Raw genomic sequence first — 14870 nt, forward strand, 5'->3', positions numbered from 1 at the left:
CTAACCTCAGCTCTATTCATCATGAAAAAAAATGATTTCTGTCTTTTATAAAGCTGTCATAGTTCCTAAGAAATATTAGACCCTAGGGCCCACTACAACATTTAAAACATTCTTCATGTTCATACCACTTTTTTTTTTTTTTTTAAAACATTCATTTTGCTTGTTTGATGACTTTTATTCTTTCCCTTCTGATTTAGGGAAATTCAGTATTATGTCCCTATTCTACTCCTTTTAAGGAAAACTCTAAAAAGCAGCGATATAGTATTTTTATTCTTAAAGGGAATATAGCCATGTTTATCACATTGTCTACATTCTTGTTTTCTTGCATATTCTCTGAAAGATGAATTGAAAAACAACCAAAGCTATGTAGGACTAGATTCTCCAAAAATCTTTATGATCCTAAAGATGCAGGTAAATACATATTGGGATTTTAAAAAAATGGATAGAGGCATTGATTTTGTTATTTAACTAGGCTTCACCTAGTAGTCTTTGTACACTGAAATGTCTGAAGTTATGCTGTTTGGAGTTCTGATAAATTAATGTTTAAATGTTCTCTTCCCCCCTCTTCTCCCCCTCTCTCCTTTTTTTTTTTTTCTTTTTTTCTTTTTTTTTTTTTTTTTAAATCCACTCCTTTACAAGCTCAGTCTCTCAGGATTGTGCTTGTATCCAGACTTACCATGAATAGATCCTTCTGCTCTAAGAGGTCTAAGTGCAGCCAGTGGTAACCACACAGCAGGAGGCAGGGTAGCAGAGTTGTGGTCTCAAGGGTATGTATGGGGAAACAAGTCTCAGTGTAGGCAGTTTCTCAGGATGCTCTGACTGATGAATTAACTAATGTAGTTTAGAACATGAGAGTTGATCACTCTGATGATTTTGAGCCTGAGATGTGGGTTGGTTTATTTGTTTTTTTGTAACTTTTTTTTTTTTTTTTTTTTAGGTTGAACAGTTCATACCAACTGCAGGTGGGATTTGTGTCACCTGACTCTAGTTATGGTAAAGTTAAGGGCCCATTTGCAGCTAATTGTTGAGACGCTGTCTACCGTCAATGAAGAAATAGAGGCAGTTCAAGAGTGTGATTCATTCCATCTTAAAATAGAAGTCTAAGCCGGGATGAATTGGAAGTAGCTGCCTTTCTCCACCAAACAGCAGGAGAGTGCTGACAACTGGTTAGACAAAAAGCATCTAAAGATAGGTGAGATGGTCCCACTATGAGCTATAGATATATCTTATCCTTCTCTGTTGTTTCACTGATTTAAGAGATGAGTAACGTTTTTCATGGTTTGCCAGACAGGGCGACTGTGTTAAATAGATATCGGTATCAAATACACCAGATTCAGGAATACATAATGCAGAAAATAAGGTATGCATGGGTTCAGGGGAACTGTATATGTCTGTGCTTTGTTTGGAGTAGTTAAACTGTAACTTAAAGAGCAGAAGCTGATCCATAAAGCATTGTACATATTTCAGTTTGGGATCAGGAAAGCATTTCAAGCTGGCAGAAATATTAGAAAGATTTAATACCATATGAATTGTTTTCTCAATAAAATTTAGAATAAATACCCATTAGAACATCAAAGTAGGGTGAAACTTTTCTCAACAAAGTAATCAGTTATACTTTTACAGCAGAAATTCTGTGCAGTAGTTTTTATTCCCATGTATTATTTGTGAAATGAAGGGAATATGCCATTTAACATTAAAATCAGCAAAAATGTTTATATTTTGAGGCATACTTTATAACAGAAACAAATCAACTGAAAGCAAGTATTAAGTTTTCATTCGCTCCTCCAGAACTAAGCTTCTACTGGGTGTTTTTCATAATTGGTCAATAATGTTTTTCAGATGATAGTGAAGTCTTCACTGAGAAAATGATGGATAAAGCAACTATTGCTGTGATATAGGATGCCAACTCTATGAAAGTTTGCTTAACAGTTTAAAGGAAAAAACATGATACCTGCATTGATACTGGGCTGAGGTAGGGAAAAATAACACTGTTAAATTTCCATTGTCTGCCTATCTCTAAAATAGTGTTGTTGGATTTTTGGTAGCGATGTAAGTATGCCAGTGGGCAAATTTACCTTGTTTCTATGAAACATTTGGATGCATGATCTGTTTATTGGTTTTCTCCTCCCTTTTTTACTCTGGTTCAAGGAAAGGAATACCCAAGCACAGGTGTTTCTGCTAGCTTGTTAACGAAGTATTCTTTTATTCATATTTAAAAGCATTTATGCTCATTATGCTTGCATTTTACTGATGCTGTCTTAAAGAAAGAACTGTGAATTCTTAAAATTCCATGCTCAGTATATATGGAAATCTGTGCTGCAAGGCCACTTCTACTTGCTTAATGCACGTTGAGATGGAAAAAGACCAGTCTGTAAACTGGTATAATCACATGCACAGTGCAGTCATCTTGTCTCATCTAGTTGTTCAAAACAAGATACTGTAGAAGTTTCAAAACCAGGAGATTCTTCTGGTTTACTTTCATTAGGACATCACTTCTGTTAGCATTCTGATTTCTGTTGGTCTTAATTAAGATGATTTTTTTCCTCTTACCAAACTGACTATAAAGACATACACATCATGGTTATCTTTTTCATCCTTTTAATAATAATAATAATAGTAATAATACAAAACCCCCTGTTGCAATTACTTTTCCATTTATTATTATGATATATATATATTTATGTATTTTTTTACAAAGGAATTTGACAAGCAGATTTCTGGAGTTCTTAATGGTGTTGAAACAATAGCCTATGCATGTCATTGTACATGCATAGCGAAATGATGAACATAAATCACATACGCACACACAGAAAACAAGGCACTGTAAGGACTGTACAAGTAATAAATGACCAAGAGGTTATTGATACATTAAAAACTGGTCTCCTAATGAAAACTGTATCAGTAGTATTTTGAACACCCTAAAGCTGTGCATTGTTTTGGGGTTCTTTGCTTAAAAGCCCGACTGTGTCCCTCTTTCCATATGTATTGGACCCCACGTTTGTAGGTGAATAAATTGCTCCAATGTTGTTACTGGAACGAACTAAAAAGTCAGCCAAGCGTTGTGTCACACATGTAGCAGTGTTGCATTTCCGTTTCTCCAGATGGTGACTACTAAGGTGAAAAAAAAAGAGCCAAGATTAAATCAAATGATGAGCAATCAAGTGTGCCACTTCTAATAGGCATTTGAGCTGTGCTAATGTGGGAGTTCTTTTAATATGTGCACAAATACAGGAACATTACAATCTTCCTACCACCTACTTTGTGCCTGGAAAAAAATCTTGTGCTGTATGCTATTACCAGTTTTAATGATGGGGGTTATTTAAATGCAAAGGCCTTAACAGTCATATGTCATTTTTATTGATATTCTGCATAGCAGTTTATGACATCTAGAAAACCTGTAATGATACTATAGTTAAGACAGTAAGTGAAAACAGTGACTAAATGTTTGGCTTTAAGTTGAACTTCTAAACCTGTTTAGAGCTCTTGCTGATTTCATGAGGATTACTAACATAATGACAATCACTAACATTTATTTAGTTCTTTTGTTCCTACAGAATCATATCCTGCTCTCACTGAAGTGCACAGTAATCTTCCAGCCCACATCAAGTGGATTGAGCCCAAAGACTTTTTCTCCCAACTGCACCACATATCATGAGAGATGGCAGGCGCTGCCAACTTCTGCCAACTTCAGTACTAGCAAAAATTTAGCTCTGTCTAAACAGAGATTTCTTCACTACAAAAAAGCTGCCATATCTTTATTGAAACAGCAGCAACTTGAAAGTGCTGTTGTGGTAGGAGATAATAATTTGTTGGATGAGACTTTGAAGGGTGTCCATGGAAGAATCCATATCTAAAAATAACATTTTATGGTCTGAATCAACAGACCATTTACAGAACTCCATGTAGAACTTACATAGCATGAGATTTTTTCATTTTTCAATTGTAATAAAAGTGTTACCTTGAGAGAGCTTGGATTTTCAAATTTTTTTCTTAGACTACTATGTTATTCCTTCAGACAGAAATATTTTCTTGCTGAGATTACTTATTAAGTTATTGTTAATTTTCTTGGGCTTCTTCATGTTGATGTGGCATGAGGTAGGTAAGAGTTTGCAACAAAAAATGTACAGTGAAGAGTGACAATTTCCCAGTTTGAATCTCTGAGCAATTACCAATTAGTTCCTTTTCCTATTGATTGATTAAATCTGTTATCTAAAAGGTCATCTATACTTTTAGAATTATTTGTATTGATCTAAGAATGGAATATGAATTGTGAGAGAAATGTCTATTATACTGGTTCTTCGTTGGCAAAGAGGCAGCAATTTCTAAGCAATTAATATTTTAAATATGTAATTGTATTTAAAAGAAATGTTTGAATAGGGTTTGCTATAGCTTCTCTTAGATTTCCATGGGTATTTCTGCCCTTAACAATCAAGTTTAATCAAGCCCTTAACATATAAGGTTCAAACAGCAACGGGTTCTCATGGAAATCTTGATTTGTTTGTGGAGGCAGAATTCTCTTTTTCATTAAGGGTACAAAATTAAGGCCTGACACTCCAAGTTTAAAACTCTGGTCCTTACAGGAAGCTACTAGATTGTAACTGCTGTTTGGTCTGACTTAACCCATTATACCTGATAGCTCTCTGATCTGCAGCTTTTAGTTGAATATGTGCTTCAATGAGACAGTTCACCTAACCCTAACCCTAACCAAGGGCCCAGCAAAGCAGATAAGGCATACCACACTCACAAAGGTGATGCCCTGTGTTTGAGTATTACAGTTGGTTCTTTGAAGTAATAGCTGTAAAAAGTGGGAACTTAGTCTCCATTATCAAAATACTTTGTAAGATAACCAAATTGTCATGATTTTTTTTAATATTTTTTTATAAAAATGGTATTTTTTTATAAATTTGAAAAGAAAGGAACAGGCAGCTATAGAGACATGTATTTACTGAATCTATCCATGGTAGTATTGTCACTGAAGGAATTTCACTCAAAAGCCTGATGAACATAGAACAGTTCGGTGCTATTTATCTTTTAGTACAAATCACAAATACTTTCTGAAATGCTATTTTGTTCATTGAAAAGTTACCTGAAAATTGATTTCAAAATGGATTTATAAACATGAATGCATTTCAGACATGTTAAATTCTATTAGAACCAATTGCTTCTTTTCCTCCTTCCCGTGATTAAATTGATATATAACTCTGTAATGAAATATTACTTACAGGAAACAGCTATATTATAAAATAATTCCATTCTACCAAAGACTTAGTGTTATTAAGAAGGGTATTTATATATTTTTTTCCCCTTCAAGCTTGAAAATGTGACAAATTTTAAAAAAAGGCCCTTTCAAAATACACCTTTCTTCTCAAGGTAATGTAGTATTTATAGCCTTTTTAATTCATGAAAGCATTATAATTGTAAAGCGATTACAAGATCTGCAACTTTTGTCTCTGGATTTCACTTTCTACCCTGAATACTTTGATCTTTATGCTTACAGAATGGCTCTGTTTACAAGAAGAAGGATATTCTCAGTTCTTTTTGAGAATAAGCAACAGACATAAAGAGTCTCAAGTAACAGAATATCACTGGCACAAAGTTTACTTCATAATTTGATCCTAGCTGATATGACTAGAAAAAACAGGGAAAATCAATACCTTTTTGTCTTTGCTGCTGATTGTTCTGGCATTTCCTCGCTAAGTCCTAAGAGTGTATTCCGTGACATTACTGGCAATATCCATCCTTGTCTCTTGGAAGTACCATCAGATAGATCATCAGCCACAGATAGCAATCTTTAAACAACAAATAAATACCCTGTGAAATTGAATGGCTGTATTTTTGCTCATATTATTTGAGACATGAAAACAAAAGCAATTAATGCAATAATCCAAACACATTTTCCCCTAAAAAGAAATAAATACAATTATTTATTACTCACTTCTCAATAGGTGTAGCTTCCAAACAGCTCAGAGTGACAGAAAGTGCAATGAAGAAAACTGACAGCTTTAGGTTGCACATCTTTGCTTCCAAACTTTCTGAAAAGAATAATGATTCAAAACTGAAAGCAAACCCAAATACTCTTCAGCATACTCTATTACTGATACCCATTCTGTCCTAAATCAACAGCAGCTAGTCTTTTTCACAGTCTACAATAAAAATGATCCCCCTAAGTTTAGTGACACAATGCAGTTTCAGACAGATAGCTCTCAACAATAAATGTTCATTTTCCACCTAGTAGTTTCAATCCTTTCCCTTATCTCCGGTTTACATTTCCCAGCATGTTGCAGTCTCAAATTCTGGTCTCAGGTGCAATTTACCTTGAAGTTAACTTAGCGTTTTCCTGAAAAATGCTGTTGATTAATAATGAGAAACATTGTGCTTTCCTGAAAGCACATCTGTTGCACTGCATTGTAAGTAAGAGAAAAAGGGAAATTGTTTACCTTTTACTGGTCAGGGAGCTAACTGAAGAAGCACGCCTGTGTTAGCAAGAAGGGTGCACACAACAATTCCACGCTTGCATCTAGCTCTGGAGTATCCCTTTTCCCCTTCCTTGCTGACAAGCAATACGGCTCTTATATACCCTTCGCACCTTTCTCAGCTCTGACATCAGGCAGCACAGAGAGACTGTCGTTAATTCCCATCCCTATAGACGAAAATTACCCCAGAGAGAAGCAGAGGCAGGTAGGTCATTATTACATTAGCACATCAGTAAATATTAACCTGGTATAAGCAGGATGCCCTTGTGAAGATACTGTAATAGCATATTGCACATCAGAACCGCAGCCTCAATTTTACGGTTCTGATAAGATGCTGAGGTAATATTCCCTGTGGGGGTTTTCAAGCGCTAAATAAGGTAACAAAAGTTATAAAGAAAGCCAGAGTAAATGAAACACTAGATCACCAATAATTGAAATATAAGAAAACAGATATCTTAGGAACGATAGAATAGTTAAAGTTGGGGAGTTTTCTTGTAGAAGTATGTAATGATCAAAACAGAAAAAATGTTTGAAGGGATAAAAGCTGTATGAAGAATAAGAAGACTGAAAATTATTTAAATTGACAGATAGAGTGATTATTCAGGGTAACAAGGTAGCAATCAATTTTTCAGCTAAGTATAATTATAAATGAAAATTTTGGCATTATTAATGTCAAATGTTTTACTAACACTGTAGATTCTCTATGTTATGCATAAAAATTGTGTTAATAATCTTAAGAAGGCAAAGACTAGGATGAAAAAGCTAGGAAATGCCAGAATAAAAGCTGCCTGTGTACATTTATTTCTCTAGTGTGCACAGGATATGGTTCAGGGAAAAATAGACAGTCTTTAATTGACTAAATCCAGTGTTAATAAATTACCTGATTGCAGATTTCTAAGAATACAGATTAGAACTGTTTTTTCCCTGATTTCAGGAAAATTACCTTTTTTTTTAAATGTCTTATTAGTTGCCTTTAGGAGCCCAAATGCCTTTGGAAAACAGGTCTTTCACTTATTTATGGAGGTTAAGATGCTGGCACAAAAGCTCAGGCAAAGTTTTCTGCAACAAGAAGTTATTGTATACATATTCCATAATCCCAGAGAACATGAATTAATTAATAACTGCTTCAATGCCAAGTACATTGTCTTAACTAGAAGCCCCTTTCTTTGTCAGTTTAGTCTGCAACACCAGATTTTCACTGAAATGGCTAAAGTTCCAGTGTTGGCTCTTTTCAGGCATACTTGAGTTGAATGCAGAAGGAATATTTAGCTGTGATAGTAGCCTCTTAATCTGATACAACAGCTAGTCTGCAAATAAGATTCTAACAAGTGACAAAATGTTTGGTTTGTTTGGTTTTTTAGTTGGTTGGGGTTTTTTTGTTGTTTTGTTTAAGGGATGCTGCTTACAGATATTTTGCTCTCTCTTTTTAATGATGTGATTATACGCTTTTTTTTTCCTAGGTTCCTGTCATCCTTTTCTGAATGGACAGTCTCAGTGTAAAAGAAGTAAGCGTAGTGTTGTTTTATCTTCACCATGACAATATGCAACGTCTGAAACAAGTTTATCTCTCTAAAGAGTCTTCTGTTGTTATTTTCACTAACATTTGACAATGAAATAACATTCTGGTGTTATTTGCACTGTAGCAATTTCACTCCTCTGAAATGAAGGCTTGATTAGACCCATTTTACAGAGATAGAATGGTGCTAAAAAAACAATTATGCAAAATAGTCTGGCTGGTGATTGACACCAGCCACTATTCATTGCTTGAGTATTGAACTTGAAAATATCTTGGTGTGCTTCTGGGGTGGGAAGAGATCTGGGTCCCACTGACACTCAGTAGCGGTGTGTATGCTCTCAGCTCTTGTGAAAAGGCAAGCTCATGTTATTTCAATTCCTGAAAAGCAATGGATAGATCAGATGCAGTTTGCATCTAAGATTTTAAAATCTTCTGCTTTAAGGCATCTAAGTGAATGGTTGTTGTATCAAGCTTGAATCAATCTATGTGTTGACATAAGAAGTGAAACAGGCTTTTCAAAGAAATATTGGTCCCAAATCCTAATTCTAGCTGTCCTGCAAGTGGTCTTGAGGAGCCTCTAATGATCTGAGGGAAGAAGAGAAAGGCTGATTCCTCAGGGCATTGTAGAAAAGAAACTGGGCTCATGGTGCCCCAGGAGCATTGCCTTCCTCCTGGGCGACATAGCATTTTGGCAGAGTCAACAATAACTCTATCCAGCTATTAGTCAGATGTAATATTAACAAAATTAAGGTATTACGGCATCTGTTACAAGTCCTCTTAAGCAGGAGTAGTGTTTTTCCACACAAACAAGTGTGGAATATGAAATTGTGGAATCTCTTTGACAGCAGAACTGTTCGTAACTCAGATTTCAAGAACCTGGCACTAAGTACTGTGCAGTTAGTGGCATTCAGTGAATTGGTTAGAAACCTATTTTTGTTCTTTTATCCTTAACCTTGATCTTAGAAAAAAGCCTTTATTACTGTGCATAACAAATGTTATCAGTCTAAGGAAAAGATCAATTATTCTCAGTAAAGAAACCCATGACCAATTCTACCCTGAATAGTTACATGGTTTATATATTTACACTGGTGTTTAATTCTGTATGAAAAAATTTGTCAAAAGTAGTGTGCCTATATGAGGGTTAGAGAACACCAGAGCTGAGGTTTACAAAGAATCCAGAAGATACAGTATGCCAATACCCTGGTTCTTTCTAGAAACTACCTACATAAATTTCTTGAGTTGCAAGATGATGAACATGCTGCACTGTGATGTACTTACAGCAGAGGAATAGGGAACCAGCCTCATCTCAAGTGTCTGCAGCTTTTATATACTGGGGAATGGGATTTGTCTGACTAAACGCAAGATGAATAGAGACACCGTTCTAGTCCCTGTTTCTAATGCAAAGCTCAGATGATTTGTGCCTGTTTCTCCTTCTTGGCTATAAAAACAGCCTTCAGTGACTTGCTCAGATACAGATGTTTACACTGCAGGTATCTAAATGTATGTGAAATGAATTCCATCAGGGATGCTTTAACTCTTTTATGTGCTCAGTTCCTAGCGTTTAAGGTTATCTCCCTCCCTTTCTCGTATTTACCTTTTTCTTAGGCTATTCGTGACACCTGCTAGACAGCTGGTTCCCACTTTTAATGACTGATTTTCAATTTCTGAGTTCCACATTTACTTAATAACATTAATAACACACATTAAGATCTTTGGTAATGGATGTCTTTTTCCCATTTGCGAGAGTGACAAGAAACCATATTAGAAACCATATTACCTGTTGCATGCACTTTACTAGATGCTGTTCTGCTGTGTAAGCTAGATGTCTCCAGTAAATTACATTGTTGCTCAGTTACCAGTAACTAGAATCGTGTGAATAACTCAGTTTAGTTTTCCTGTTGTACCAAAACAGAAAAGGAAAAGCTTTAGGCATTAACCTGAAATGGGCTTATTTAATTTTTTTTTAATAAAGCAGAAATTATAACAGCAGCATTAATATGCGTCAGTGTAAATACAACCAGTAATGAAACAGAATGGTGCATGTGTCACTGCTTGTAGCTGTTATACGAGTTCAGCACAGTATTTCATGTGATCTGACCAAGTTGTTTCTTTTTTATAACAGTTTACTAGCATTTGATTACTTTTAAATAAGTCTTAATCAAGCCTCTAAACAAAAGTATAAAAAAAAGGTTTCATTGATAGTGCCAGCACCTCTGAAAATGTCTAAGTGCCTTGTGTTCAAATGGCCAAATCTGAAATTAGAGGAGTATATCAGGTGTCTAAACGTAGTTTTATGCCATCATTTTATACGTCCTAGAATATCCGGGACTGTGATTCATGAACCTGGCTGATAGGACACTGTCATAGCAACTGCAGACTACTAGACACCTATGATTAGGAACCTTGACTATTCCCTAAATTTTTACATTTGGATGCCAAAGGATTAAAATTTTGGCTATAATACTCTCTTTCCAGTGTTTTTTGCTTGGTGCTATGTTGATGAATACTACAAGGTCTGTACTTTCCAGTGTGTAGAGTTGTAATTTTGCACAGCTTAGGTACTAACAGTAGATGTGCTTCATTCAAATATTGTTTTATCAAATAAGCTTTTGCTAGCACAACTTTCTTTGTTACTCCTATTAGGTGTGGGCCATTTCAGTACTGATAAAATCTCAAAAAGCTCTTCTTGTTGATCCCAAAACTGATGTTAAACCTATGGAAGAAATGTGGAAGAAGCAGTGGAAGAGGTAATACGAGCAAAGTTAATGATTTCTGCCCCAGTGGAAAAAACGGGTGATTCAGAAATGAAGGGTAGCCATCCATGGAATTGACTAGCAAATGGAAAGAAGTCATTTGGATAGGTAACAATACTTTAAACCCAGCTTTTATGATGTGTCATGCTATTCAGCTCACACCATTGACAGAACTGTGATGCAGACTCAAAGGGCTATTGCTAATGATTGCTCTGAGAATGAGGTCAGCAGAGTTTGTGCTGAATCGGTTCCTATAGCTGGGAATCTCCCATGTTTAGATCAGAAAAGTCAGAATTGACAGCACAGTGATTGATGAGTTATAGTTTCTAATACCATTCCCACTTGCAGATTATTGAGTATTAATTGCATGGCTTCTACTGGCTTGTATCCAACAATTTACCTTTGAATACAACAAAAGGTTTAAATTCTTGTTTTTCTTCTCTCCTGTCTCTTCTGCAGCTTGCTTCCAGAAGTATAAGCAAAAGCAGAACTCTCTTTCGGTTATCAGTGTTACTCTAGACAGTGCTAACAGTAAATAAGTAATACAAAATAGTACTAATGTTCTTCCTTTCTGGTAACTTAAGCCATCCATTGCTTCCTGCTATGATAATTCTCTAAAGTCATTGTCTATAAGAAGTTATCTATAAAAAGGTATTCAGCTTTCAAATATATTGCTGTAATGTATACATACCACTACTACAATAGGAGTCCTATAACATGTGGACTCATATGTGTACTTCAGATCAAATAATTTTGCTAAAAGGAAGGCTACGGTGTACTAAGGTACTTACTTGGAGTACCTCCTTGCAGAGTCAGTGCATTGTAAATTTGCATCCTGGGTCTCCTTACAGAAGAGTCTGGAGTGACTATTATTGTTACTGAATATGCAGAATGAGGTCTCCCTGAATGCTCCTGTAAGCGAAAAAAGAGATTAAGGAATTAGTTATGTGTCAAAGTGCTGTTTCTGATTTACTAAGTGTAACCACGAGAACTCTCCACCCCCCCTTCCCCACCCCAGTATCTTCTAAAGAGCACAGACATCTGTAGAAGACACAGTGAGACCAGGAACCACCCTCCATGCTCCCCAGACTTATTTCAGAGGAGGTGAATTGCTAGCAAGTATAGAGCAAATGGAACCATTCACCAATAAGAGAAATTACTGGTTTTCAAAATAAATCTACGCAGAATCATGTCAGCCCTTCCTACCTGATCTAGTGCATAAGTTTTAACTAAGTTTTCTTTTAAACTGTCTCACTTTAAAAACCAGATTTTTTTTTCCCTTTCTGCAAACTGCAGCAAGAGAATGACAATTTGGCTTTGTCTTGAAACGCTCTGAGTCTTTTAGATGATCCTGTCTTGACAGCTCTGCTATTAATAGTGGCATTTTCTCTGCTGTTTAAAAAGGAGAGTTGTGCTGAACTGAGAATCAGTCATGTTAATAATAATTTTTCACTAAGGGCAAATGCAGTATAGTAGCTTATGTAGGAGGATTCATGTTGAAAAAACTTATTTATGGTATGTCAGCACATGTGGCTGCAAAATAAGGTAGCCCTTCTTCTAAGAGAGTTGCAGTAGGGCTGCATTTACTGTATGCTTGGATTATTTTATGTGTGAGTGTTAAGACCTGACCTTTTCATTCTACTTGGAGATGAGAAAAGATTTTGATAAGCACAGGGAATGTGAATCAGTACATGAAATTGTCTCTCTACTGTAAGAAGTCATTAAAAATTCATTAGGATTTCAGCATATGTATCTAGAAAAAAATAGTGGATTTTTTCTCTGTTATGGTAGTGTCTTTTACACCAGATATTGCTGTTTCCATCCATTTAGCAACCACTCCACTTTTGGCTGAGATTGTCTCTGATTACAGAAAATATGAGTAGTATGAAAAAGTCAGTATTTAAATGTAAGCTCTCACAAAGAGGGAGGAGATACAAGTGACATGGCTGATTCAAAAGGTGATGTTTTTTTCCATAACCTGTTATTGAACCAGATACCCAGCAGAAAACTGAAAGCATTGTATTTATTATTGCAAGGCAAAAAATCCTGAGGCTCTAGAAAGTTTCAATTATTAACATATTGAAATAATTTCATATTAACACATATTGTGTCAGTGAATGCTACAGTTTCAATGGGTCAAAGCTGAAAAATCATATTACAGTGTTTGATTCAGAGAGGAACTTTGTGCAGAGCAGCAGAGAAGCATATACTTCAGGACAAGGTGTCTTTAAAATTTGTACTCTTTATTTAAAATGGTATCTTAAGCTCTGCTTTTGGGTTCAGAGTATTTTCTATTGCATGAATTATTGTCTAGATTGGTGGTCTTCTTTTATTTTTGTTTCTCTCCTTGATTTACAGGATTCCTACAGAATTCCAGGTGGAGGGGTAGACCTCTGGCTAGTGACTATGCTTCTAGTGACTGTAGGCTTGATTTTATTACTTTTTGCAGAAGCTCTGTACGCTTTCCTGGTGCAAGAGGCTGCAAATGGCTAGTTTCACATCAGAGAACTATCACATTGCCATGTTGTTCATACTTACTGGTATTGCGTTAAAAAATGGAATAATGTTGGCAATGTCATACATAACTTCACATCAACATAACATTTCATATTATTTCATGTCGATAAAGAGTTAACACATTCTTAAATTATTTTGTGAACTGTTGTCATAAACAGTCATAATCTTCTCCATCGTGTTATGGATCATTACAAGCCACTGCTCTAGGTCATATATCATCCTATTGCCTTTTATAATACTCATAACAGTCTGTAGCAGTCGAGTAAACAACTGTCAAAAGAACCATAGAAATTGCCACCATAGAGGTAAGTAATTTTTATTAGAATGTCTTAAATGTACACTGTTATTCGAAGTCAGTTCTTTAATTTCTGTTGTCAGAAGAGGATGCATATTTCATGCAACTTAAACCTTTCTGAGCAAGAATACCTGTTTTGGGGGATCCTATGAAAATTTCCTGTGTTTTAAAAATGAGGTGTTTGTAGCTAGAAAGCCATGCTCGAGGGTAGATGAATAGGTACATGCCTGATTTCCAAAAGTTCACCTGTGTTCCTGGAGCTTCCACTGGATGTTTCACACCTTTTAGGATTAAGCTGTCTTAGAAGTGGCCCCTGTGTAAAATGTACTTAGAAAGGCCAGGTGTATCACCTTTAAGCGTTTTGTAGTAACCAGTGTCTAGCCTGACGATATCTCTGCACACAAAGTGCATTATCACACACCAAAAAACTTGGGAACTTGATGGATAGCAAAAGTGAAATGCTATCAGGTTACATAAACTGTTGATTGATGAATCATAGTTAATGTCATTTTTTAAGAGGAAAAGACTCCAGAGAGACTTTGAAGCCTTTGAACTGCCAGTCAACCTACAGTACATTTGTTCCTTTAACTTTTCTTAAAGTATGTTTACGAGACAGTACACCTCATTAGTGGAAAGCTGACGACCTGAGCACACAAGAAATCCCTTTGTAATTTAAAAAAAAGAGGTACTGCCCAAAAGTATATCATTAGGTTTTCAGTATTTTTTTTTTACATAGATAATTTATTCTGAAACGCTGTTTTGACAATTGGAATATTTCTGTTTTCTAACATTTAAAAATGGAAGTTTGTGTAAGAGAATGTCTTTGAGCCTTGTGGCAAATTTTACAAAGAACAGAGATTTTTATGTCTTCATAAAGTTTGCTACAAGGCTGGAAGACATAAACCTGCTTTGCTAAAACAAAAGCAAAACCCCCAAATCCATACAAGTGGAAATCGATGTGCTAAACTGCTTTATTGAGAAAGAAACTGTTATGACAGTGTCACTAGTTTAAATAAATAGTTGAAAACTGAGAATAGACAACAATTAATGTTTTGTCCATAGACAATATTATTTCCAATGTATGGATCTGAATGCTTGCTGTACACGACTATTTATTGTTCTTGTGTTACAGGCGAAAAGATTGAGATGATGATGGTTTAAGGGGGAGGTACAGAGTCAATGGCAGAGTTGAGAATCGAAGACAGATCAGAATCTTTATCTAGTCTGAAGCTGACATGCATTCTGTTGAGGTGAGAGAAAAGGAAATCTTACTAGATAGTCAAACTAAATCTGTGTGATGACATTCTTATCTGGGC

General features: G+C 35.6%; 2 protein-coding genes across 3 annotated transcripts in view; one reads left to right on the forward strand and one right to left on the reverse strand.

Annotated features, from left to right (window-relative positions):
* The window catches only part of SLCO1A2 (solute carrier organic anion transporter family member 1A2), a 64600-nt gene that overhangs the window by 20425 nt on the left and 29305 nt on the right, over nt 1–14870 (forward strand). Inside the window, exon 2 of one of the 2 annotated variants that reach the window (XM_080391138.1) lies at nt 7934–14804. The gene's annotated coding sequence lies outside the window, so the exon portion shown is untranslated. Of the gene's footprint in view, nt 1–7933; nt 14805–14870 lie in introns of those variants that run through there. The other variant, XM_080391139.1, reaches the window with a different exon arrangement.
* Nucleotides 1971–6018, reverse strand: IAPP (islet amyloid polypeptide). Its single transcript, XM_080391142.1, has 3 exons — nt 5936–6018; nt 5655–5789; nt 1971–3108 (listed from the first exon to the last, which is right to left on the reverse strand). Exons 1-3 carry the CDS (start codon nt 6013–6015, stop codon nt 2919–2921), a joined length of 405 nt encoding a protein of 134 aa, XP_080247268.1. The 5' UTR covers nt 6016–6018; the 3' UTR covers nt 1971–2918.

Source organism: Falco punctatus (genome assembly GCF_963210335.1).
Source record: "Falco punctatus genome assembly, chromosome: 6".
Taxonomy (NCBI): domain Eukaryota; kingdom Metazoa; phylum Chordata; class Aves; order Falconiformes; family Falconidae; genus Falco; species Falco punctatus.

Bases quoted from the DNA above. Each gene is read 5' to 3' on its own strand.
- IAPP (XM_080391142.1), bottom strand. From the start codon at position 6,015: ATGTGCAACCTAAAGCTGTCAGTTTTCTTCATTGCACTTTCTGTCACT. The intron at 5,790-5,935 runs GTGAGTAATAAA...TGTTGTTTAAAG, and splicing joins GAAGCTACACCTATTGAGAA to ATTGCTATCTGTGGCTGATG. The intron at 3,109-5,654 runs GTATTGATTTTC...TCACCTTAGTAG, and splicing joins TCAGCAGCAAAGACAAAAAG to TCACCATCTGGAGAAACGGA.